This window comes from Mus caroli, unplaced genomic scaffold, assembly GCF_978045245.1.
Source record: "Mus caroli unplaced genomic scaffold, Mus_caroli_1 scaffold_20, whole genome shotgun sequence".
NCBI lineage: Eukaryota > Metazoa > Chordata > Mammalia > Rodentia > Muridae > Mus > Mus caroli.
The window spans coordinates 51,725,860-51,749,972 of NW_028227275.1; the positions used below are offsets into that span (position 1 = coordinate 51,725,860).

The 24,113-nt window shown below is 40.4% G+C and overlaps 1 protein-coding gene across 2 annotated transcripts; it reads right to left on the bottom strand.

The window, feature by feature from the left end:
• Positions 1-4,595: 4,595 nt before the first annotated feature.
• On the bottom strand, positions 4,596-8,588 carry LOC147000174 (secretoglobin family 2A member 2-like). 2 transcript variants are annotated; one of them, XM_085834212.1, is made up of 3 exons: positions 8,534-8,588; positions 4,910-5,100; positions 4,596-4,637 (listed from the first exon to the last, which is right to left on the bottom strand). In XM_085834212.1, exons 1-3 carry the CDS (start codon positions 8,586-8,588, stop codon positions 4,596-4,598), a joined length of 288 nt encoding a protein of 95 aa, XP_085690338.1. The 2 variants fall into 2 exon arrangements, with proteins under 2 accessions (XP_085690338.1, XP_085690337.1); XM_085834211.1 differs by having other exon boundaries at positions 8,531-8,588.
• Positions 8,589-24,113: the final 15,525 nt, after the last annotated feature.

A 24,113-nucleotide genomic window follows, 5' to 3' on the forward strand; every position in this document is an offset into this window, starting at 1 on the left:
TCAACTTCATATGTCATAACAAAAAACTCAGAATAGCAAAAATAATTCTCAACAATCAAAGTAATTCTGGTGTCCTGCCCAGCAGGACCCAGTTATTCGTGGGTGCGGGGGGGGGGGGGGACTGCAAACTTGAAGAGAAAATGAGAGTAAGGGAAGGAGAAGCAGAGACCAAGAAGGGTTCCTATTAAGGTCTCAGTTTATTAGGCTGAAACGCCAGGTTTTAAGCACACAGCAAGGGGAATAGAGAGGGGTTGAGGGGGAATAACTAAGAACAAAGCAGTGGGCATCTGGGGACACGAAGGCTGAATTCAGACTGCAGGCGGGTGCGCCCTGAGTCTTATCTCTGGAATGTAGAATCCTCCTTAACAGCCTTGGGTGTCAGGCTGGGCTCAGCATGTAACTCATGTCCTTAGAAGTCTTGGGAGTCAGGAAGAGATAAGGAAGAATGGACTATAATTCAGCTTTTTACTGCCTCAGGTGCCAGGAAGGGAATAGGGAGGAGGGGGTGATGACTGGCTCCTTAGCACAAGGCCGTTTGGCTTGTTAGGGTGGGAAACTGTGAAAGACTTGCTTTCTCACTGTATGGTCTCCAACATTCTGGGGGAAATCACCATCTCTGACCTCAAGCTATACTTTAGAGCAATAGTGATAAAAACCATATGGTATTGGTACAGAGACAGATGGGTTGATTAATGGAGTAGAATTAAAGACTCAGAAATAAAATTGTACACTGTGGACACTTGATCTTTGACCAAGAAGCCAAAACCATACAGTGGAAAAAAGAAAGCATCTTCAACAAATGGTGCTGGTCTAACTGGCAGTCAGTATGTAGAAGAATGCAAATTGATCCACTTTTTATCTCCTTGTATGAAGCTCAAGTCCCAGTGGATCAAGGACAACACAAAACCAGATATACTGAATCTAACAGAAGAGAAAGTGGGAAAGAGCCTCGAATGCATTGGCACAGGGGACAATTTCCTGAACAGATCACCCATGGCTCAGGCTCTAAGATCAACAATTGACAAATAGGACCTTATGAAATGAAAAAATTCTGTAAGGCAAAGGACACTGTCAATAAAAAAAAATGACTACTTACAGATTGGGAAAACATCTTCACTAACACTACATCTGGTAGAGGGCTAATATCTAAAATATACAAAGAACTCAAGAGGTTCCACTCCAGAAAACCAAATACCCAATTAAAAATGGGGTGCAGAGTTAAACAGAGAATTCTCAACTGAGGAATCTCAAATGGCCAAGAAGCACTGAAAATGTTCAACATCCTTTGTCATCAGGGAAAAACAATCAAAACAACCCCAAGATTCCACCTTACACCAATCAGAATGCCTAAGATCAAAAACTCAACTGACAACAGATGCTTGAGAGGATGTGGAGAATGAGGAACACTCCTCCATTTCTGATGGGATTGCAAACTGGTACAACTACTGTGGACATCAATCAGGAGGCTACTCAGAAAATTGGAAATAGTTCATTCTGAAGATCCAGCTATACCATTACTGGGCATATACCCAACAGATGGTCCACCATACCATAAGGACACATGCTTCACTATGTTTATAGCTGCCTTATTCGTAATAGCCAGAACTGGAAATAACCCAGATGTCCCTCAACTAAAGAATGAATATAGAAAAATTGGTTCATTTAAACAATGGAATACTATTCAGCAATTGAAAACAAGGACATCATGAATTTTGCAGGCAAATGGATGGAGCTAGAAAATATCATCCTGAGTGAGGTAACCAATGCTCCAAAGGACATATGTGGCATGTACTGATTGATAAGTGGATATTAGCCCAAAAGGACAGAGTACCTACAATACAACTCACAGTCCATATAAAGCTTACCAAGAAGGAAGGCCCAAGTGTGGATGCTTCAATCTCACTTAGAAGGGGGAAGAAAATAATCACAGGAGGCAGAGAGAGGGAGGGACCTGGTTGGAAGAGGGGAGCGGGAGGCAAAAAGGGGGGTGGACAAAATTAGGTATGGAAGAAGACAGGAGAGAAGCCCAGAGGGCCAGAAGAATGAATAGAACTATGCAGCAGTATGGGGTGGGGAATGAGGGGAACCTCTAGAAAGTCCCAGACACCAGGGATGTGAGAGGCTCCCAAGACCTAATGGGAATGACTATAGCCAAAATACCCAATAAATGAGAGATAGAACCTAAAGAGACCAACTCCAGTAGATAGATATACATGGCCCCTAGTTGAGGGATCTGGCTACATACCCAACTCAATTTTTTTTTTAATCCAGAATTGTCTCTGTCTAAAGGAAATACAGCAACAAAATGGAGCTGAAGAGGATTACAACCCTTTAGTAAGAATGGAAGAGCAACAGTATCAACTGGACCCCTCAGATCTCCCAGGGACTAAACCACCAACCAAAGAGCATACATAGGTTCATTTGTGGTCCTTGCTACATATGTAGCAGAGGATTGCCTTGTCTGGTCCTGTGGAGACTTGTTGCCTCAGAGAAGAGGGATGTTAGAATTGTGAGGTGGGAGTGGGTGGGTGGGTTGGTGAGCACTCTCTTAGAAGCAAAAGGGGTGATGGGGGGATCGTGGATGGGGGACTGGGAAGTAGGATAACATTTGAAATGTAAATAAATAAAATAATTAATAAAAAAGTATATCACATTTTGAAAAATAAATTTATAAAAAAATAATTTGGTTGATAGGAATGAACACAATAGAGGAGAGAAGCAAGTAATTACCTGACCAAACTCTCCAAGTGATTATTTTCCCACAGTGAACTAATTTCAACAACATATTGCCACATCAACCAAGGAGATCTGGTGTAAGCAGTGAGTCTAGTTTAAGACAATAAGAAATTGCACACTGAATAAAGCAAGAAGAAAGTAGGTGCTCAGAATGCCTTCTTCTAAACTGTAGACTAGCTGGGCAGTGGTGGCGCATACCTTTAATCCCAGCACTTGGGAGGCAGAAGCAGGCAGATTTCTGAGTTTCAGGCCAGCCCGGTCTACAGAGTGAGTTCCAGGATAGCCAGGGCTATACAGAGAAACCGTGTCTCAAAAACAAAACAAAACAAAACAAAACAAAACAAAACAAACAAACAACCAAACTGTAGACTATAGGCATAAGTCTGTGCTCACAACAGTCCTATTCCTACCCCAGTGAGCACAGTGCAGGCATAACACCTCAGACCCAGCCCTTAGACCAGGACCCATGTACTGATCTTCTGGAACTCTTTAATTTGGAGCCCAGTGTATTGTATCCACCATGCATCTTATAAGCTCCACAGACAGTGAGGAATGAGAATTTACTCAACAAATAGCAGAGCATGAAAATGTCACAGGAAGATGCTTTAGTGATCATTGTCAAGCCCAATACTGTGAGACATAACCAGGTAGAGGAAATAGCATACATTCCCAATTACAACAGGTCTGCTTCACAAAGTCATGAGACACTGTCTGGATATGATATATATCTGTGAGACTTGAGGGCACATTTTGCTAGGATGATCAACTCAGAGATTTCTGAGGTGGAAATAGGGTTGCTATTCCAATTCCTTCTATATCCTTAAACAGGGCAGATGAGTAAAATGACTACTCCAACCAGTGACTGAAGCAGGTCAGTACAGGGTACTGACTGACCTGCTTTGTGAGGGCAGATGAAAATTCAGTTGAAGATTGTACAGCAACTTTTCCAGTACTTATTTATATTCATATCATTTTCAGTCAAAAAGTACAGCACAATACAACATAACAAAACAAAACAAAAACAAAACAGAAACAAAACAGAAAAGAAGCCCATTTATTACAACTACAAGATTTGCTTGGGATTGCTTAATCTGATAAGAAGTGGTTTAATTCAGATTCTCCTTGCATTTCATGAGACACAGTATTTTTCCAAACGATGCATGTGTCAGAAGTGAAGCCTAAAAATAAGAGTTTACCTAGGTATATACTGTTTTGTTCAAATTCAGGCATCCTCAGTTCCTATTGCAGAGGATTCTAATGCCATACAGGGAGCAGGAGAAAATCCATTTCCATAACCCACTACTCATGTGCACATGAGCTATCAAGATTTTTAGAAAATGATGTGTTGGGAAAGGGAGTTTAGAGGGAGAAGACATGAAAATAGTGGTGGTAGCAGGTGTGTTATACAACCTCCCAACCTCCCAGCCTCAGGATACCAGGAGGGCTATGTGCAGTGTGTGCAGAGGTGATGGGAAGAGAGCAGATGGAGTGCTTTTTCATAGGGGAGATTCACGATGGGTGAGGAAGGTGCTTTTCCTTCTTCACTCTCACACCCAGGCATTTCCTAATGGCTACCTCTGTGTGTGCATGTGCATGTGTGTGTGTAAAACTCCAAGTATGAGACAGCACAGTCCATTTAGGCTATTTTTACGAAATACACAACAAAGAAATACACAACAAAGAATTGTATGCAGTTAATTTAATAAAATGGAAAGAAATATATGTGAGGTTTCAACAATTGTCTTGCACTTTATAGGTAGAAATAAAGAATCAAGAAAGAAAAGTTATGATTTGCGGTATCAATTGTGTGACCATTGCCAGTTTTCTGCAGTTCTGTGAGCCAAAGATCTTGTGGAGGTTTATGATGACTGTTGACACTCTTCGCTGTTAAATATTATTTCCTGGGGAACCAAAACAAGATGTCTTAAATTTAAGAGTTGTGTCTTAAAAGGCACAGGCTAAAAATCAAATTTTCTTGCCAGTATTTTTGTTCATTTTTCTCTTAGCAGTTTTTACAATGTATAATAATTAGTATGTATATTTGTGTGTGGTGTACATGTATACCCACACGTGTGCAGAAGTCAGGGAACAACTGTTGGAAGCTAGTTCTTTCCTTCTGCCTTTACATTAGTGATTTTTACAGTGTAAAAAAAGAAAGCAAATTGAAAGTTACCACCATCTGGTCAACATTGAACAGCGTCTCCTCCGTCTGGGCTAGAAAACATTGTTTGAATTCTCTCACAGCCTCTCTTGTCTGAGGTCCGATTATATATGGTTGAACCAAATTCAAATATTCATCCTCAGACACAGATGAGTTAATTGTACTTTTGATAACATTATCTAGAATACCACAGCCAGAAGAACCTGGAAAGACATGACATTCACGGATGGAGGTTTGAACACTTTAACACTTACCTATTATAACAATCATGTTCTTGAGTGCAAGGGGAAACACAGATTAGCAATGGTGATGAGGCACTGCCAAACGTGGGACAGAAGATGCAGGCTGTGAAATTCTACTTAGAAATAGCAAACTCTGCCCCTAAAATCCTACCTCAACTAAGCCACACCTCATACAACCTTCGCTAACAAGGAAACTGAAGAGATTGCAGGCATGGTAAACACCCTTCATTACTATCTTGAGAACATTATGAAATACGTTCAAATATCCTACAAATATCACATCTTGAATATTATCCATATTGCTGTGTTAACTGTAGCATCTGCATCATAAAGCAACAAAAAGAATCCCTAGTACTTGAAGTGACTCTGCAGTCAGACTAGGAGTGAGAAGGGAAGGAGCTCAGAACTTTGATTCACTTGAACTAGTTCTAGTCATGAGTCTTTAATCTTACTTAAAATTCACTGAGACCTTCACATTTTGCAACCTGTACCAGGCAAAGTAGGCAATAAAAACAATGTACACTCTACACACCACACTGCATGAGGGCCATTTTTAATGATCACGTTCTTTTTTGTGTTTTTAGGGACAGAATTTCTCTGCGTAGCCTTGGCTGTCCTGGAACACACTCTGTAGACCAGACTGGCCTTGAACTCAGAGATCTGCCTGCCTCTGCTTCTGAGTGCTGGAATTAAAGATGTGCATCACCACTTCCCAGATGACCACATTTATTTTTAAATTTGTGTTTTAAATTAAAGTATAATTACATCATCTTCCTTTTTCCTTTTCTTCTCTCCAACCCCTCCATTTCTCTCTCTCTCTCTCTCTCTCTCTCTCTCTCTCTCTCTCTCTCTCTCTCTCTCTCTCTCTCTCTCTCCCTCCCTCCCTCCCTCCCTCCCTCCATCTATCTATCGATCTATCTATCTATTTAGTGTTACCTGTATGTATATTATATCAGGGATGATCATGGTATTAGATAACCAATTCAGGAGCTCATTCCTGGGCAAGATTATTTCTCCTGCTCTTGGAATTCCTTAGTTGCCTGTAGTTTTTTCCCAACAGACAGAGACTAGTAAAGAAAACCGTAACTAGGTGAAATTCAGAGAACATCTGATCATAGTATGCCCAGCCCCAATTGGTTCCTGTACTCAAAGCTCAGAGAGCATCCCAGTAGAGCTGCAGAAAGATTGTAAGGACCAAAGGACCAGGAAGTCTGCTCTGAGATAGTTTCTTCTAAAATGACAGGGAAGCTTTGCCTATGATACGTCAACATATGGCTGCCCAAACAAAAGCTTTTATTATATAGCCTTCAATATTTTACATATGAATTATGTATTTCAATTATATCCATTCTTCTCTGCTCCCTTTTAGTTCCTCCCAAATCTCCCTCACATCCTTCTCACAACTTCATGTCTTATCCTTCTTTGTTTTAAAAATAATATGCTGAGTACGATTAGAGTTGCTCATTTTTCACTGATATAAGGCCATCCGCTGGACCATGGGAAACCTACCATGAGCCACAAACCTGAATAAAATTGACACTTCCTCCCTCAGCAGCCAATCACTTTCCAAACGCTTCTTAGTTAGGGGTAGGGGCTCATGACCCTGCCCCTGCCCTCATTTAGAGTTTTGACCAGCTTGATCTTGTGGAAGTCCTGGGCAAACAAACACTGCCCCTGTCAGTTCATCAGTACAATCGCCCAGATTTGTCTAAAGACAGCATTTTGCAGCAGTTCTCCCTGACCTCTGGCTCTTACAATCTTTTATCTCCCCCTTTCCACAGTGTTACTGAGTCTTGGAGAGGAAGATATGAGATAGATATCCCAGTTAGGGATGAGTCACTTATTCTTTGTACTTTGATCAGTTTTTGGTGGGAGTGCTCTACATTATTCATTACTGGAAGAAACCCCCAGAGAATGCAAGCTGCCCTCTCTATTAGTATGAACACAAAGGACATGGAGATAAAGGACCACTTAAAGAAGCCCTGAGGGCCAACAGAAAGAATGTAAACAGGCAACTTCAGGAAATAGGAGGTTGGGGGACCACCCAGGATGCACCAGAGACCTGGAAGGTGAGAGACTCTTAGGACTCAAATGGAGGAACATTAGATGGAATGCTGTACAGTAGGGAGAGGGAACTTAGAGCCCACCTCCAGCAGGAAGACAGGACATCCCACAGTCACATCTCTGACCCATAATTGTTCCTGTCTGAAAGAATTAGAAGGATGGAATTACAGGGAGGAGCCATCCCACAGTCACATCTCTGACCCATAACTGTTCCTGTCTGAAAGAATTACAAGGATGGAATTACAGGGAGGAGCCTGAGGAAAAGAAGGTCCAGCAACAGGCCCAAAGTGGGATCCATCTCAAGGGGAGGTCCCAAGGCCTGACACTATTACTGAAGTTATAGAGAGCTCACAAAAAGGGATCTATCATGACTGCCCCCCAAAATGCTCAACAAGCAGTTGAAAGAGTCAGATGCAGATATTTGCACACAACCAATGGACAGAAGGAGCTGACCCCTGTTGTTGAATTAGGGAAGGCTGAAAGAAGCTGAGGAGAGGGGCAATCTTGTAGGAGAAGCAGCAGTCTTAATTAATCTGGACCACTGAGATCTCTCAAACAGTGGACCACCAAACAGACAGCATACACCAGCTGATAGGAGTCCCCCAACACACATACAGTAGACGACTGCCGGCTGTGTTCATTCTAGATGATGCACCTAATCCTCAAGAGACTGGAGGCCCCAGGGAATTTAGAGATCAGGTGGGGTGGTGGCTGGGGGCATCCATGTGGAGATGGGGTGGGGTAGGGAGGAGTTGTGAGATGCGGAGCAGTCAGAGGGTGGATGGGGGGAGGGGGGAATGGAATATGAAGTGTAAAAATAAATTAAAAATAAAATAAAAAAAAAGAATTCAGAACAATCTCTCCTATGTCTGTCACATAATAGTCAAGCTTTTTACCCTGGCATTACATGCTACAGTTGGGAAGCATCAGCACCATTGGGAAGTTTCCCATTTCCTTTCACAGTCAGAGAGACTCATGAATATCATCCCCTGGGAAACCCATATGGGTCCAGTGTTATGTGATCACAGTTATATCATCACCCCTTTCTGCTGAAATATCTCATAATCAAACTTGAGCCTTGCCATGGATTTTTAAAGAGCAGTTTTCATAATGGGAAATTTTGTATGGTATTGACACATGACATGTAGCTCCAACAAAGGAACAAAACCCACAATAGAGATACCCTTTTTATTATATTATCTGAACTAATATTGATCCATGGAGTTATTACATCAGACACTTTACGTTAGTGCTCAGGTACAATGACTTCTTCCTGGAAGACACAGTAAAAATGTCCAAAAGCACTCTTCTGTTCTACAGAACTTACCACTGGCATAGCAGCAAATGGGGATGGTGACCAACATGAATAGAACCACCAGCTTCATGTTGAGGCAGCCCTTATGGGTTGGTCTGTTGTCCAAGACAGAAATCAGGAAACTCTCTGGAGTTGACACCTCAGTGTTCCTCTATTTATTGCTCAGGCAACCATCTTAGTCTCATCCAATAAACAAGCACACAAGTCAAATGTTTAATATGGCACTGTACCAGGACACATAAGAGGATGAAGAAGAGCCAAATTTCATTTGAACACCGATTTCATTGAAAAAAGCAAGGAAACAGATTTTTGAGACTCTGGGGGCCACTGTAATGACAAATGGCAACAGCAAAGTGTTGGCAAGTGCTCCTAATGTCCAGTGCAGATTACAGCACTGTGGGTTGATTTTATCATCTGCTGTTCTGATTTTAAGGTGGTCTCATTTCTCCCCTTCTCTTCCTCCCTTCTCCTCATTCTTTTCTCTATTTGCCTTGTTAATATCATCCCTCATTTTCTTCCTCCTTCGCCTTCTTTCCTGTCCCCCCTTTTCTCCCTTACAAACCTCAAGCTGCTTTATTCCTTGTCTGTCATCTGTTGATTTCAGTGGTTGGGGTGACCGCATTATGGCACACTCGCTCTGCAAGGCAAACTTTCCTTTTGTTAACAGTTTTTTGGAAATCCCTTCCACTCTGGGAGGGGGCTTACCAATTTTGACTCATTATTGAAAAGGTCTGGAATCTAAAATCTGCTCCCAAGGTCCTGTCCTTGGGAGAATTATAATGCTTTTCTCTCTAAGATTTCTTTTAGACATTGGTAAAAATGGGGGTTTGAATGACACCATAATGAGTTTGTATCAGGATAACAGATACTGTATGTAAAAAAATCTGTCATATTGCTTAGCATAAGACAGTCATTAATAAATGGGAGTTTTTGTGGCTGGAGAGATGGTTCAGCAGTTAAGAGCACTTACTGCTCTTGCAAAGGAACTGAGTTCAGTTCTCTGCACCCATATAGTATCTCACAGTGACTCTAGTTCCAGGGGATCTAATACCATTTTCTAACTTCTCTGGGTTCCTGCATGCATGTGGTACACATATGTCCAAGCCACCAGTCACACACTTATCCACATAAAACAAAATCAGCAAATACTTGACATGTAAGTGTAGTTTCTGGAGTAGCCATTATGCAAATGAGTATGAAGATTTCTCAAGACTTGAGCTACTCATGATTCAGCTCTATCTTTGGGATATACACAATCTGAGTAAGACTACTGCAGAGTCACTTGCATATCTGTGTTTGTTGCATTATTCACAATCGCTAAGTTATAAAGACAGCTTAGATTACTATATCAACAGATGACTATACAAATAAAATATGTACATATACAATGTTTATGTGTGTGTGTAATATGGTTTAATTGGCTATAAAGAAGATAAAAAATATGCCATTTATATGCAAATGAATGGAACAAAAGAGCATTCCATTGAATGAATACTATTAGGATCAGAAAGACCAATATCACATTTACTTTTATATATACAATGTGTATTTTATATGAGTCATATATGTATAAAAGTATTAAGCATAGATTGAGAACAAGAAATCAGAAGAGAAAATATTTGGGGGGAGGACAGGGACCAGAAGGAGAAAAGAAAAAGGATGTGGTAGGGTATGTTATAAAGAACAAATGTACATTGATATATGTACAGAATGTCATAATGAAGCCTACTATTTGCACATCATCACTCCCAAATAGTTTACTTTTAGTCTGGGTATTTTTTTTAAAGACAGTGTCTTTCTATGTAGCTATGACCTGACCACATAATAATCAAAGCACCAAACATACAAAATGAAGCCAACATGAACATAGTGAATGATATGTTTGATGTGTTCTTCAATTCAGTTTGCAGGAATTATATTGAGAATTCCAGTATGTGCATTTATCAGGGAGATTGGCAAATAAGTACCTTTTGTTGTGCACTTATCCAAATTTGATATCAGTATGATACCAAACAATATAATAGTTTTGTGATATTACTTTGGTAGTGGTCCTTCTCTTACTAGTAGAACAGAATGAGGAGCATTGGTGCTAGTTCTACTTAATAATGTGGTGGAGTTCAGCATGGACTCTATCTGGGCTGGACTTTCTTTAGTTAGAATCTTTAGTACTGCCTCATCCTCATTGCTTGTTATGCATGTATTTAAGTCATTTAGAGCCTCTTGTTTGAAATCTTGGAGCACATGCATTTAGAAATTTATCTATGCCTTTTACTATTTCCCATTTAAGAGAATATTAAATTTCAGAGTGTGCCCGAGTGATTCTCTGAATCTCATTGTCTCTTGTAACATGTTTCATTTGCATTTTAATTAATTAATTAATTAACTTTATATCCTGATTGTAGCTTGTTCTTCCTCTTATCCTCCCAGCCCCTCTCCCTAACTTTACCTCCATGGATTCTTCATTTGTTTTTAGAAGAGGCTTGCTGGAAAGATGGCTCAGCAGTTAAGAGCACTGACTGCTTTTCTGAAGGTCCTTAGTTCAAATCCCAGCAACCACATGGTGGCTCACAACCATCCATAATGGGATCTGACGCCCTCTTCTGGTGTGTCTGAAGACAGCTACAGTGTAGTTAGATATAATAATAAATAAATCTAAAAAAAGAAAAAAATTCAGAAGAGGTTCAGAAAAAGGGAGGCCTTACATGGATATCAACCCACCTTGACATATCAAGTTGCAGTAGGACTAGGCCATCTTCTCCTATGTGGCTAGGCAAGGCAGCCCAGTTAGGGGAAAGGGATCCAAAGGCAGGCAACAGACTCAGATACAGATCCTGCTCCTGCTGTTAGGAGTCCCACACTAAGACCAAGCTTCACAACTGTTATATATGTGTAAGAATCTAGGACCATCTCATGTATGCTCTCTGCATTTCTAGTTTTAATAATTGGCTCATCTCTTTCTTTTTGTTCGTTTGGATAAGTGTTTGTAATCTTGCTTATCTTTTTGAAATACTAACTCCTTTCTCTGTTGACTTCTTGTATTGTTTTTTGTTTACATTTCAATAATGTATGCCTCAATCTTTATTGTTTTATAATTTATTTGAGGTACAAGGTGCTACTTTTCTGTATCTGAGGGTGCATATCTCTTTAATACTTTTTAATTTTACTTTTTAAAAATTTATTTATGTGTGAAAGGGTGTTTATCCAAGTACAGTGCCATACATGCCAGTAGAGGCATCAGATCCCTTGGGGCTGGAGTTACAGGCAGTTGTTAGCCACTCAAAGTGGGTGCTGAGGGCCAAAGACAGGCAGTAAAAGCAGTGTGCTTGCTCTCTTCACTACTAAGCCATCTCTCCAGCCCTCTAGTTTTTTTTTAAAGGTAGGCATTTATTGTGATAGATTTCCCTCTTACAATGACTTTCACTGCATCTCACAAATCCGAATATTCTGTCTTTTCATTTTATTAGATTTTACGAATTTTTAAAAGTTTCCTCCTGATTTCTTTAGTGACTGGCCATCATTCACAGGGTGCTGCTCAATAGTCATGGCTTGTTGTATGTTCTATAGTTTCCCCTCTGATCCATTCTCATTTTACACTATTGTGATTAGTAGAATCCAAGAAATCATTCCAAGTTTCTTGTATTTATTGATTTACTTTATTTTGTAAAATGTGATCTATTTGAAGGAAAGTCCATGGGGTTCAGAGTTTATTGTCCTACATTGGAACAGAATATTCTTTAGGCCTCTTGTTAGGTCCATTTGAGATATGAGGCCATTTAATGCTGATGTGTTTCTGTTGATTTTTTTTTCTGCATGGCCTGTCAATTGTTGAGAGTTAGGTATTGATGTCACACAGTTTCATAGTGTTGAGTTCAATCTGTTCCTTTATTTTCTGTATCATTTGTTTCATAAAACTGGCACCAATGGCCAGTGTCATCTGTTAACTTTGCTTGACTCTAACTTGAAGGACATGAGCCAGGTGCAAGTGTACACAGTCTTCTTCCAGTCATCTCCTAAATTACCTGCAATCTTGGCAAATTATCCTTGAGTTGAATGACGTCACAAGCCATCCACACAGCAAATAACAGTTCATGGTTAATTTAACATGGGATCGTCTCTCATCTCCAATCTATTTCTTTAGACTCAATTAAAAATTATCTTTTAGTTGTACTTGTTATTTTTTTTATTTTGTCTTCCTATTTTCTTCATTTTGTCTATAACTAAGATAAGCTGGGTTTCCTACCATGAGTCTGCACCCATTTTCCTTGACTGACACCATGAGAAGAAAATCAAAATTAGTTCCAGTATAAAAAAATGAATATAAAACCCATTCTTAATGACCCATGAATGCTTTATTTAATGTCAGAATTATGACATTTTATCCCCATCAGTGATCTGGAGCAGAAGCCAAGGACAAAACTGATTTATTGGAGTACATTAAGTGCAGGCATGAGTCTTTATGTGTGTACTTACGTCTCAGTGTTCTTGGCCAGAGTCATCCAATCCACAGTCAAGTGACAGTGATATGTGACATTTTCTCTTTGCCCAGTCCTTAGCTGGGCTGTTCCTGTTTTGCAAGTCCTTATAAACCTGTCCTGTTTTCAGCTGAAACAACACCCCTTAAAAGGTTCCTTGTTCCTAAGAGTACCGTGTCTTCTCTACATGAGGTACAGGTTCCATAAAGAAGAAACCATTTTTCTTTAACTTGAATGATTTCTCAGGACATCTGATGCAGATTTTTATGTGAGAATTCAAATATCAGTGATGCAACCCAGGAAAGACTCATTTGAAAATTTGTGAAACCAAATGACTCAACATAATGGTGTTGTTGATATTTCTCCCTTCCCAAATTTAGCTGACTCTGCCCCAACTTTCCAACAGTTCAGGGTGTGGGGAATTCTAGTATCCTTCAATGTCCCACTCTCTGGATGTAGATATAGTTATGGATGTAATTTGGTTCAGAGCACTGTACTCCTTAAACTGTTTCTGTGTTGGACATTGCATAGGTTTGTGTTTCAATAGAAAAATAAAGTATTTTATGAGGAACAAGCATATTTATATGACCATTGACCCTTGTAAGACTTGAGACACAAGTTAACACTTTTGGCACACAATAGTCCTAGCTATTCTTTTTGTTTGTTTGTTTGTTTGTTTCTTTGTTTTTTTTCATGCACAATCAGTAATAGATTAAACTATTAAGGAGCCATAGTGGGCAGGAGAGAAAACAAATCTTAGTCACGAAGGGAAGAGGGATTCAAAACTACTTAGTGTATTTTGTAGAGGTGAGAAACAAAAATATTTTTGTTATGGCTTTAGGATGGAAGTGCTTTAGGGTCCCTGCTCAGATCCCTTAAAATCAAAGCCTTGGTGGCAGTGACAATACCAGGATTCAACCTAGCCTCCTGCCCACCTGCCCCCATAACCGTGCCTCCTGGTGGTTGTACTCTAGTGGGCTGTGCTCTCCAAGGTTGTCCAAGAGGTGGGGCTGGTCACTCCAGTAAATCCATGGTCCAGGTGAGGGGGCAGAGAGAGAAGAGCCCTTATGGAAGGTAGAGGGCAGCCAGGCCTTTCTTGAGCAGGGCAGGATGCATCTTTGGCCCACAGTTCCTGGGCAGCAGGAGCTTCAAGGTAGGACCTTGGGGATAGGGCTCTCCCTCACACCAGAAGTTGTTGGCCTGTGGTGTCTCCAGGAAACACACTTCTCGGGGAAGGTGGCAGGTAGAGCTGGAAGCCTCCTTGGATCATCTTTCCAGCCCCTCTGCTCCATTTTTTATCTTTGCACATTTTGTGCACAATTTTGGGTTGAAGGTTTAGTGAATGGATTAATGTTCCTCTTCCTCCTCTGGAAGTCCTGCCTGGCTACATGAGGTAGCCACTTCAGTCTCTATATCCCCTTCTGATAGGAATCTCAACTAGGGTCACTCCATAGACTCCCGGTATCCTCTCCTGTCCCAGGCCTCTGGTTTATCACCAGAGATGTCCCTTCCTAATCTCCATTCTCACTCCCAGCTCTCTCCTGCCCCCCCAATTGTCGTCACCATTTCTCCCCTCACCCACTCTCCTACTCTGTCCCCTCTCTCCATCTACCTCTGATGACTATTTCATTTCCCCACCTGAATGATATTTGCTTATCTACCCTTGGGACCTTTTTATTATCCAGTTTTTTTAGGTCTGTGGATTGTAGCATGGTTGTCCTTCACTTTATGGTCAGTGTCCATGTGTAAGTGAGTAGATACCATATGTGTCTTTATGGCTCTGGGTTACCTCACTCAGGGTGATAATCTCAAGTTCCATCCATTTGCCTGCAAAATTCATTATTATTATTATTTTTTGCTTTGTTTGTTCATTTGATTGTGATTTAATTTTTGGTTATTGCTCATTCTGAAACCTTTTACTGTTACCAAGATCTCATGGTCTTCACAGTTAACTAACTGTGGTTGGAACCCATAGTTTATGAAGCTGGGCTCTGAAGTACCTGATAATGGCTATTTTATCCATTTTTAAAATTCACTTTACATTCCACTCACGGCTTCTTTCCTGGTCACCCCCTCCCTCACTTAAGTTTTTAACATTAGGCATTTTGATTGATATTATTATTTTTATTAATGTTTAGCTTTTTTTTTATATCTCTGTGTTTGCTGGACACCAGCCTCCTGTCTGACAAAATGCTAGCAAAGAATTTCTCCCATTCTATATATTGTCTATTTATTCATTTTTAGCTTCCTTTACTGTTCAGAAGTGCTTTTGTTTTCACAAGATTCTCTCTATTGATTGTTGGTCTTATTTTTTGGCTACCAGAGCCTTATTCAGAAAGTTCTTATCTGTTTTTGTAGGTTGAAGCATGTGACCTATGTTGTTGTTGTTTTTTTTTTTTTTTACCTTAAGCGTTTTGGGGCATCAAGGCTTATATTGAGGTTGTTGGTCCTTTTGGAGCCAAATTTTGTGAACAGTGAATAGTAAGATCTAATATGACTTTTCTGCATGTCAAAACTCAAATTTCCCAGCACCATTTGTTGAAGATGTCTTTTTCCAGTCTATTTTTCTTTTTCTTCGTTTCTTCCCACCTCTTTTGTAAAAAATCAGGTAACTAATGCTGGAGCTATGTCTTGGTTCTAAATTCTATCCCATCTATGTCTGTTCCTGTGTTAGTGCCACGATATTTTGACAGTGTTGCTCCCTCCATGGGGCTGCAAACCCCCTCAGCTCCTTCAGTCCCTTCCCCATCTCCTCCATTGGGGATCCCTGATCAAAGTCCAGTAGTTGGCTGCCAGCTTCTGCCTCTGCATTTGTAAGGCTCTGGCAGAACCTCCCAGGAGACATCCATATCAAGCTTTTATCAGCAGGCACTTCCTGGCATCCACAATAATGTCTGGGTTTGGTGGCTGTATGTGGGATGGATCCCCAGGTGGGGCAGTCTCTGGATGGCCTTTCCTTCAGTCTCTGCTCCACACTTTGTCTCTGTATTTCTTCCTGTGAGTATTTTGTTCACCCTTCTAAAAAGCAGTTAGGCATTCACATTTTAGTCTTCCTTCTTCATAGGCTTCATATGGTCTGTGAATTGAACCTTGGGTATTGCAAACTTTTGGGCTAATATCCACTTACCAGTGGATACATACCGTGTTTGTATCTTTGAGACTGAGTGACCTTACTAAGGATGATATTCTCAAGTTCCAGCCATTTGCCTGTGAATTTCATGGAGCCATTGTTTTTAATGGCTGAGTAGTACTCTATTGTGTAAATGTACCATATTTTCTGTATCCATTCCTCTGTTGAGGAACATCTGGGTTGCTTCCAGCTTCTGGCTATTATAAATATGGCTGCTATGGATATAGTAAAACATGTGTCCTTATTATAAGTTGGAGCATCTTCTGGGTATATGTCCAGGAGTGGTATAGCTGGGTTCTCAGGTAGTACTATGCCGAATTTTCCGAGGAACCGTCAGATTGATTTTCAGAGTGGTTGTACCAGCTGCAATCCCACCAGAAATGGAGGAATGTTCCTCTTTCTCCACAACTTTGCCAGCATCTGCTGTCACCTGAGTTCTTGATCTTAGCCATTCTGACTGGTGTGAGGTGGAATCTCGGTGTTGTTTTGATTAGCATTCTCCTGATGGCTAACGATATTGAACATTTCTTTAGTTATTTCCAAGTCCTTCAAATTTTCTTAGTTGAGAATTCTCTGTTTAGCTGTGTTCCCCATTTTTAATAGGGTTATCTGGATCTCTGGAGCTACCTTCTTAAGTTCTTTGTATAAATTGTATATTAGCCCTCGATAGGATGTAGGATTGGTAAAGATATTTTCCCAATATGTTGGTTGCTTTTTTGTCTTATTGACAGTGTCCTTTGCCTTACAGAAGCCTTGCAATTTTATGAGGTCCCATTTGTCTATTCTTGATCTTAGAGCATAAGCTATTGTTGTTATGTTCAGGAAGTTTTCCCCTGTGCCCATGTGTTCGAGACTTTTGCCCACTTTCTCTTCTTTTATATTTAGTGTTTTATATGACTTGGATTTGAACTTTGTACAGGGAGATAAGAATGGGTCAATTTGAATTCTTCTACTTGTTGATAGCCAGTTGTAGCAGCACCATTTGTTGAAAATGCTGTCTCTTTTCCACTGGATGGTTTTAGCTCCTTTGTCAAAGATCAAGTGACAGTAGGTGTGTGGGTTCATTTCTGGGTCTTCAATTCTATCCCATTGATCTATCTGCCTGTCACTGTACTAATCCTATGCAGTTTTTTATCAGTATTGCTCTGTAGTACAGCTTGAGGTCAGGGATGCTGGTCGCCCTAGAAGTTCTTTTATTGTTGAGTATAATTTTCACTATACTGGGTTTATTGTTATTCCAGATGAATTTTCAAATTGCTCTTTCTAATTCTATGAAGAATTGAGTTGGAATTTTAATGGGGCTTGCATTGAATCTGTAGATTGTTTTTGGCAAGATGGCCATTTTTACTATATTAATCCTGCCAATCCATGAGCATATGAGATCTTTCCATCTTCTGAGGTCTTCTTCAATTTCTGTCTTCAGAGACTTGAAGTTCTTATCATACAGATCTTTCACTTCCTTAGTTAGAGTCACACCAAGTTATTTTATATTATTTGTGCTATTGTGAAGGGTGTCATTTCCCTAATTACCTTCTCAGCCTGTTTATCTTTTGAGTATAGGAAGACTACTGATTTGTTTGAGTTAATTTTATATCCAGCCACATTGCTGAAGTTGTTTATCAGCTGTTGGAGTTCTCTGGTGGAGATTTTGGGGTCATTTAAGTATACTCTCATATCATATGTAAATTGTGATATTTTGACTTCTTTATCTCCAATTTGTATCCCTTTGACCTCCTTTTGTTGTCTAATTGCTCTAGCTAGAACTTCAAGTACTATGTTGAATAGATAGATAGATAGATAGATAGATAGATAGATAGATAGATAGATAGATAGATATAGATAGGGCAGCCTTGTCTAGTCTCTGATTTTAGTGGGATTGCTTCAAGTTTCTCTCCATTTGGTTTGATGTTGGCTACTGGTTGCTGTATATTGCTTTTACTATGTTTAGTTATGGGCCTTGAATTCTTGATCTTTCCAAGACTTAACATGCAGGGATGTTGAATTTTGTCAAATGCTTTTTCAGCATCTAATGAAATGATCATGTGGTTCTTTTCATTGAGTTTGTTTATATAGTGGATTACATTGATGGGTTTCCGTATATTGAACCATCATTGCATCCCTGGGATGAAGTCTACTTGACTGTGGTGAATGATCATTTTGACATGTTCTTGGATTTGTTTTTCTTGAGAATTTTATTGATTGTTTTTGCATCGATAATCATAAAGGAAATTAGTCTGAATTTCTCTTTCTTTGTTGGGTCTTTGTGTGGTTTAGGTATCAGAGTAATTGTGTCTTCTTCCCTGCCACAATTAGTGTTCCTTCTGTTTCTATTTTATCGAATATTTTAAGGAATATTGGTATTAGGTCTTCTTTGAAGTTCTGGTAGAATTCTGCACTGAATCTGTTTGTTCCTAGGATTTTTTTTTGGGGGGGGGTTGGGAGGTTTTTAATGAATTCTTCTATTTCCTTATGGGATATGGGCCTGTTTAATTTTGGTATGTGGTGCCTGTCTAGAAAACCATCCATTTTATCTAGACTTTCCAGTTTTGTTGAGTATAGGCTTTTATAGTAGGATCTGATGATTTTTGAATTCCCTCCATTTCTGTTATGTCTCCCTATTAATTTCTGATTTTGTTAATGTGGATACTGTCTCTGTGCCCTTTGGTTAGTCTGCTTAAGGGTTTATCTATCTTGTTGATTTTCTCAAAGGACTGGGTCCTTGTTTTGTTGCTTCTTTGTATAGTTCTTTTTGTTTATACTTGGTTGATTTCAGCCCTGAGTTTGACTATTTCCTGCCTTCTACTCCTCTTGGGTGAGTTTGCTTCTTTTTGTTCTAGGGCTCTCAGGTGTGCTATTAAATTGTTCGTGTAAGATCTCTCCAGTTTCTTTACCAGGGCACTTAGTGCTATGAACTTTCCTCTTAGCACTGATTTCATTGTGTCCCATAAATTTGGGTATGATGTGTCAAAATTTTCATTAAATTAAAGGAAGCCTTAAATTTCCTTCTTTAGATCTTCCCTGACCAAGTTATCCTTGAGTAGAGAGTTGTTCAGTTTTTAGGTGTATGTGGGCTTTCTATTGTTTTTGCTATTATTGAAGACCAGTCTTAGGCCATGGTGATCTGATAGGATGCATGGTATTATTTCAATATTCTTGTATCAGTTGAGGGTTGTTTTGTGACTAATTATATGGTCAGTTTTGGAGAAGGTACCATGAGGTGCTGAGATGAACGTGTATTGTTTTGTTTTAGGGTGAAATGTTCTGTAGATATCTGTTAAATTCATGTGGTTCATAACCTCTCTTAGTTTCACTGTGTCTCTGTTTAGTTTCTGTTTCAATGACCTGTCCATATGTGAGAGTGGATTGTTAAAGTCTCCTACTATTATTGTATGATGTTCAATGTGTCCTTTGAGCTTTGGTAAAGTTTCTTTTAGGGATGTGGTTTCCATTGCATTTGGGCCATATATGTTCAAAATTGAGACTTTCTCTTTGTGGATTTTCCCTTTGATGAGTATGCACTGTCCTCCCCCATCTTTTTTGATAACTTGTGGTTGAAAGTGTATATTATTGGATACTAGGATGGGAATTCTAGATTGTTTCTTGGGACCATTTTCCTGGAGAACTTTTTCCAGCCTTTTACTCTGAGGTAGTGTCTTTCTCTCTTATTGAGGTGTGTTTCTTGTATTCAGCAAAATGCTGGATCCTGTTTCCATATCTATTCTGATAGTTTATGTCTTTTTATAGGTAAGTTGAGTCCATTAATATTGAAAGATATTAAAGACAAATGATTGTTATTTCTTGTTATGTTTGTTCTTGTAAGTGGCATTATGTGCATGTGGTTCTGTCCTTTTGGCTTTGTTGTTAGATGATTAATATCTTGTTTTTTTTTTTTTTTTTTCCTTTGGTGTAGGTACCTTCCTTGTGTTGGGATTTTCCTTCTAGAATCCTCTGTAGGGCTGGATTGGTAGATAGATACTCTTTGAATTTGGTTTTGTCTGGGAATATTTTTGTTTCTCTATCTATGTTGATTGAGAGTTTTGTTGGGTATAGTATCCTGGGCTGGCATTTGTGTTCTCTTAGAGTCTGCATGATCTCTGTCCAGGCTCTTCTGGCTTTTAGTGTCTCTGTTGAGAAGTCTAGTGTAATTCTGATAGGTCTGCCTTTAAATGTTACTTGGCCCTTTTCCCTTGCATCTTTTAATGTGGGACCATGAAAGGCAGTCTGTGTTCTGGTTGAGCAAGGCTTACTCTGGAGACCTAGTAGAAAACCCTACAAGGGATGGTACAGTGAGCTAAGCCCTCAGACACAAATGCCTGACACCACCATCCCTCAACTCCATCATTCTGTTGCCATAGTCAGGTAGACTGTCCAGACTCTACCCCCACAGTTACCTGGCAATAGCTAGGTATGCTCCTCCCCACAGTTACCCTACAACACCAAGGTAGCCCAGCCACTATAAAAGGAGCTTCTTGGTCCCTCCTCTTTCTCTTGCCTCTCTTGCTTTCTTTCTATACCTCTTGTTCCCTCTCTTCCCCCTTCTTCCTTCTCTCCACATGGCCATGGCCGGCCACTACTTCTCTATTCTTCTCTCTCTGCCTTTCTACAATAAATGCCTTAAAACTATGGAATGTCTCTGCTCATCAGGACCCACCTTGCTGGAGCAATGGAGTAGGTTTCCCTCTAAGGAGCCTCACCTCCCACTGGGAGGCCTCTGCACTCCAGCCAAGGCTGCCAGTTAACCCAAGCAGCCTGCTGAGCTAGCAGCCTGAGCTAGCCAGACTCTCTTGTCCCTGCAGTAACCTCTGGGCCAGAGTCCACCCGGGGGTCTGTTTTCAGCTCTTTCTTGACATACAGCGGTCTGGGGTGTCTGAGAGTGAGAACTTGTTGTCCCTGGCCCTCATGCGGCCCAGGGACCTCAAAACCGGCTCTTCTGTGGTACTCAGTAGTCTGTGGTGCCCGAGAATCAGAGCTGAGATTGCGCCTTCCCCAGCCCCAGGAGTGGAGTACTGTGGCCTGTGAGGCCCAACACCCATCCCACAGTGTTTCTGTGTGGTCCCACAGCAGTCTCGCTGAGCTCTGGTGGGATGTGGGTCACTCCCACCCCTTTATTTCCCCATGCCCAATGCCTGCATTTTAATATTCTTTCTTTGTTCTGTGCATTTAGTGTTTTAATTATTATGTGATGAGAGGATTTTCTTTTCTAGTCCCATTTATTTGGTGTTCTATAGGCTTCTTATACCTTTATGGCCATCTCTTTCTTTAAGTTGGGAAAGTTTTCTTCTATGATTTAAAAAAATTTTTTTAAACACCAGATTTTATTGTTCTCCCTGTCCACCCTCTGACCTTTCCACATCCTACACCTCTTCCCCCTCCCCTGTCTCCACGAGGATGTCACCAACCCCCATACCACCAGACCTTTAAATTCACTGGGACCTCCAGGAGGGTTAGGTGTATCTTCTCTGACTGAACCCAGACCTGGCAGTCCTCTGTTCTATATGTGTTGGGGACCTCATACAACAGCTTGTTGTAGTGTGCCTGGTTGGTGTTCCAGTATCTAAGAGATCTCAGGGCCCAGGTAAATTGGGACTGCTGGTCCTTCTACAGGTTGCTCTCCTTCTCAGCTTCTTCCAGCTTTCCCCTAATTAAACCACGAGGGTCAGCTGCTTCTGTCCATTGGTTGGCTGCAAATATCTGCATCTGAATCTTTCAGCTACGTGTTGGGTCTTTCAGAGTGTAGTCATGATAGATCCCTTTTTGTGAGTGCTGTATAGCCTCTGTAATAGTGTCAGCTATTGGGGCCTCCCCTTGAGCTGAACTTTGAGCCTGCTCAAATGACATAATGACTTTGGGCCACTTTGGGCCTATCACTAGACCTTCTTTCCCTCATGCTCCTCTCCATTTCCTTCTCCGAAGTTCATTCAGACAGGAACAATTATGGCTCAGAGTTTTGATTGTGGGATGGCAACCCCATCCCTCACTTGATGCCTGGTCTTTCTGCTGGAGGTGGGCTCTACAAGTTCTCTCTCCCCAACATAGGGAATTTCATATAAAGTTCTTCTCTTTGAGTCCTGATAGTCTCTCACCTCTCATGTCTCTGGTACGTTCTGGAGGGTCTTCCTAACCTCCTACCTCCCAAGGTTGTATGTTTCCATTCTTTCTGCTGGTCCCAGGGCTTCCATTCCTTTCCCCCCACCCAATACCTGATCATGTTCTCCTCTCCCCCTCCTCCCATCCCTTTTCCTTGCCAGGTCCCTCCCTCCCATCTTGTGGGACTTTCTTCTCCCTCCCAAGTGGGACTGAGGCATCCTCACTTGGCCCTTCACCTTCTTGACCTTTTTGAGTTCTGTGGGCTGTATCTTGGGTATTCAGCACTTTTTTTTTTTTTTTGGCTAATATCCACTTATTAGTGAGTACATACCACGAATGTCCTTTTGGGTCTGAGTTACCTCACTAAGGATGATATTTTCTAATTCCATCCATTTGTCTACAAAACTCAGGCTGTCCTTGTTCTTAACAGCTGAGTAGTATTCCATTGTGCAAATGAATCACATTTTCTGTATCCATTCTGCTGTGGGACATCTGGGTTGTTTCCAGCTTCTGGCTATCACAAACAAGGCAGCGTTATTATTATATGAACATAATGGAACACATGCCCCTGTGACATGGTGGAGAATCTTTTGGGTATATTCCCAAGAGTGGTATTGCTGGGTCTTCAGACAGATCTATTTCCAGTTTCCTGAGGAATCTCCAGATTGATTTCCAGAGTGGTTATAACAGTTTACAATTTTACCAGCAATGGAGGAGTGTTCTTTCTCCTCAACCACATGTTCTCACCAACATGTGCTGATAATGTTTGCTTTCTCTAATTTCTCTACAGAGGCTCTCAGAGCTATGAGTTTTCTTCTTCACACTGCTTCTATTATGTCCTATAAGTTTGGGTATGTTGTGCCTTCATTTTCATTAAATTCTAAATTCTTTAATCTCTCTCTCTCTCTCTCTCTCTCTCTCTCTCTCTCTCTCTCTCTCTCTCTCTCTCTCTCTCTCTCTCTCCTGATGAAATTATCTTTGAGTTGTTCAGCTTCCACATGTATTTTGGCTTTTTGTTGTTATTGAGGATCAGCCTTAATCTGTGGTGTTTTGATAGAATACATGGGATGATGTCAATGCTCTTTTATCTGTTGAGTTTTGTGTCTGATTATATGGTTGATTTTTGAGAATGTACCATGAGGTGCGAGAAGAAGGTATATCTTTTGTTTTTGGATGAAATGTAGTTCTGTAGTTATCTGTTAAATCCATTTGGTTCTTAACTTCTTTTAGTTTCACTGTATCTCTGTTTGGTTTCTGTTTCCATGATCTGTCCATTGGTGAGAGTGGTGAGTTGAAGTTTCCCACTATTACTGTGTGAGGTTCAATGTATGCTTTGAGCTTCAGTAATGTTTCTTATACAAATGTGGGTGCCCTTGCATTTGGGGCATAGATGTTCAGAATTGAGAGCTCATCTTGGTGGATTTTTTCCTTTGATGAGTATGTAGTGCCCTTCTCCATCTTTTTTGATAACTTTTGGTTGAAACTCTATTTTATTGGATATTAGAATGGCAACTGCAGCTTGGTTCTTAGGACCATTTGCTTGCAAAATATTTTCCAGACTTTCATTTTGAGGTAGTATCTGTCTTTGTCACTGAAGTATGTTTCCTGTATGCAGCACAATGCTGGCTCCTGTTTATGTATGCAATCTCTCAGCCTATGGGTTTTTTTTTTTTGTTGGGGGAATTGAGTCCAGTGATGTTGAAAGATATTAGGGACCAGTGATTGCTGGTTCCTGTTATTTTTGTTGTTAGAGAAGGACTTATGTTTGTGTGTTTCTTTTCTTTTGAGTTTGTTGTGAAAAGATTAATTTCTTGCTTTTTCTTGGGTGTAGTTTCCGTTATGTGTTGGAATTTGCCTTTTATTTCCCTCTGTAGGGCTGTATAAGTGGAAAGATAGTTTTTAAATT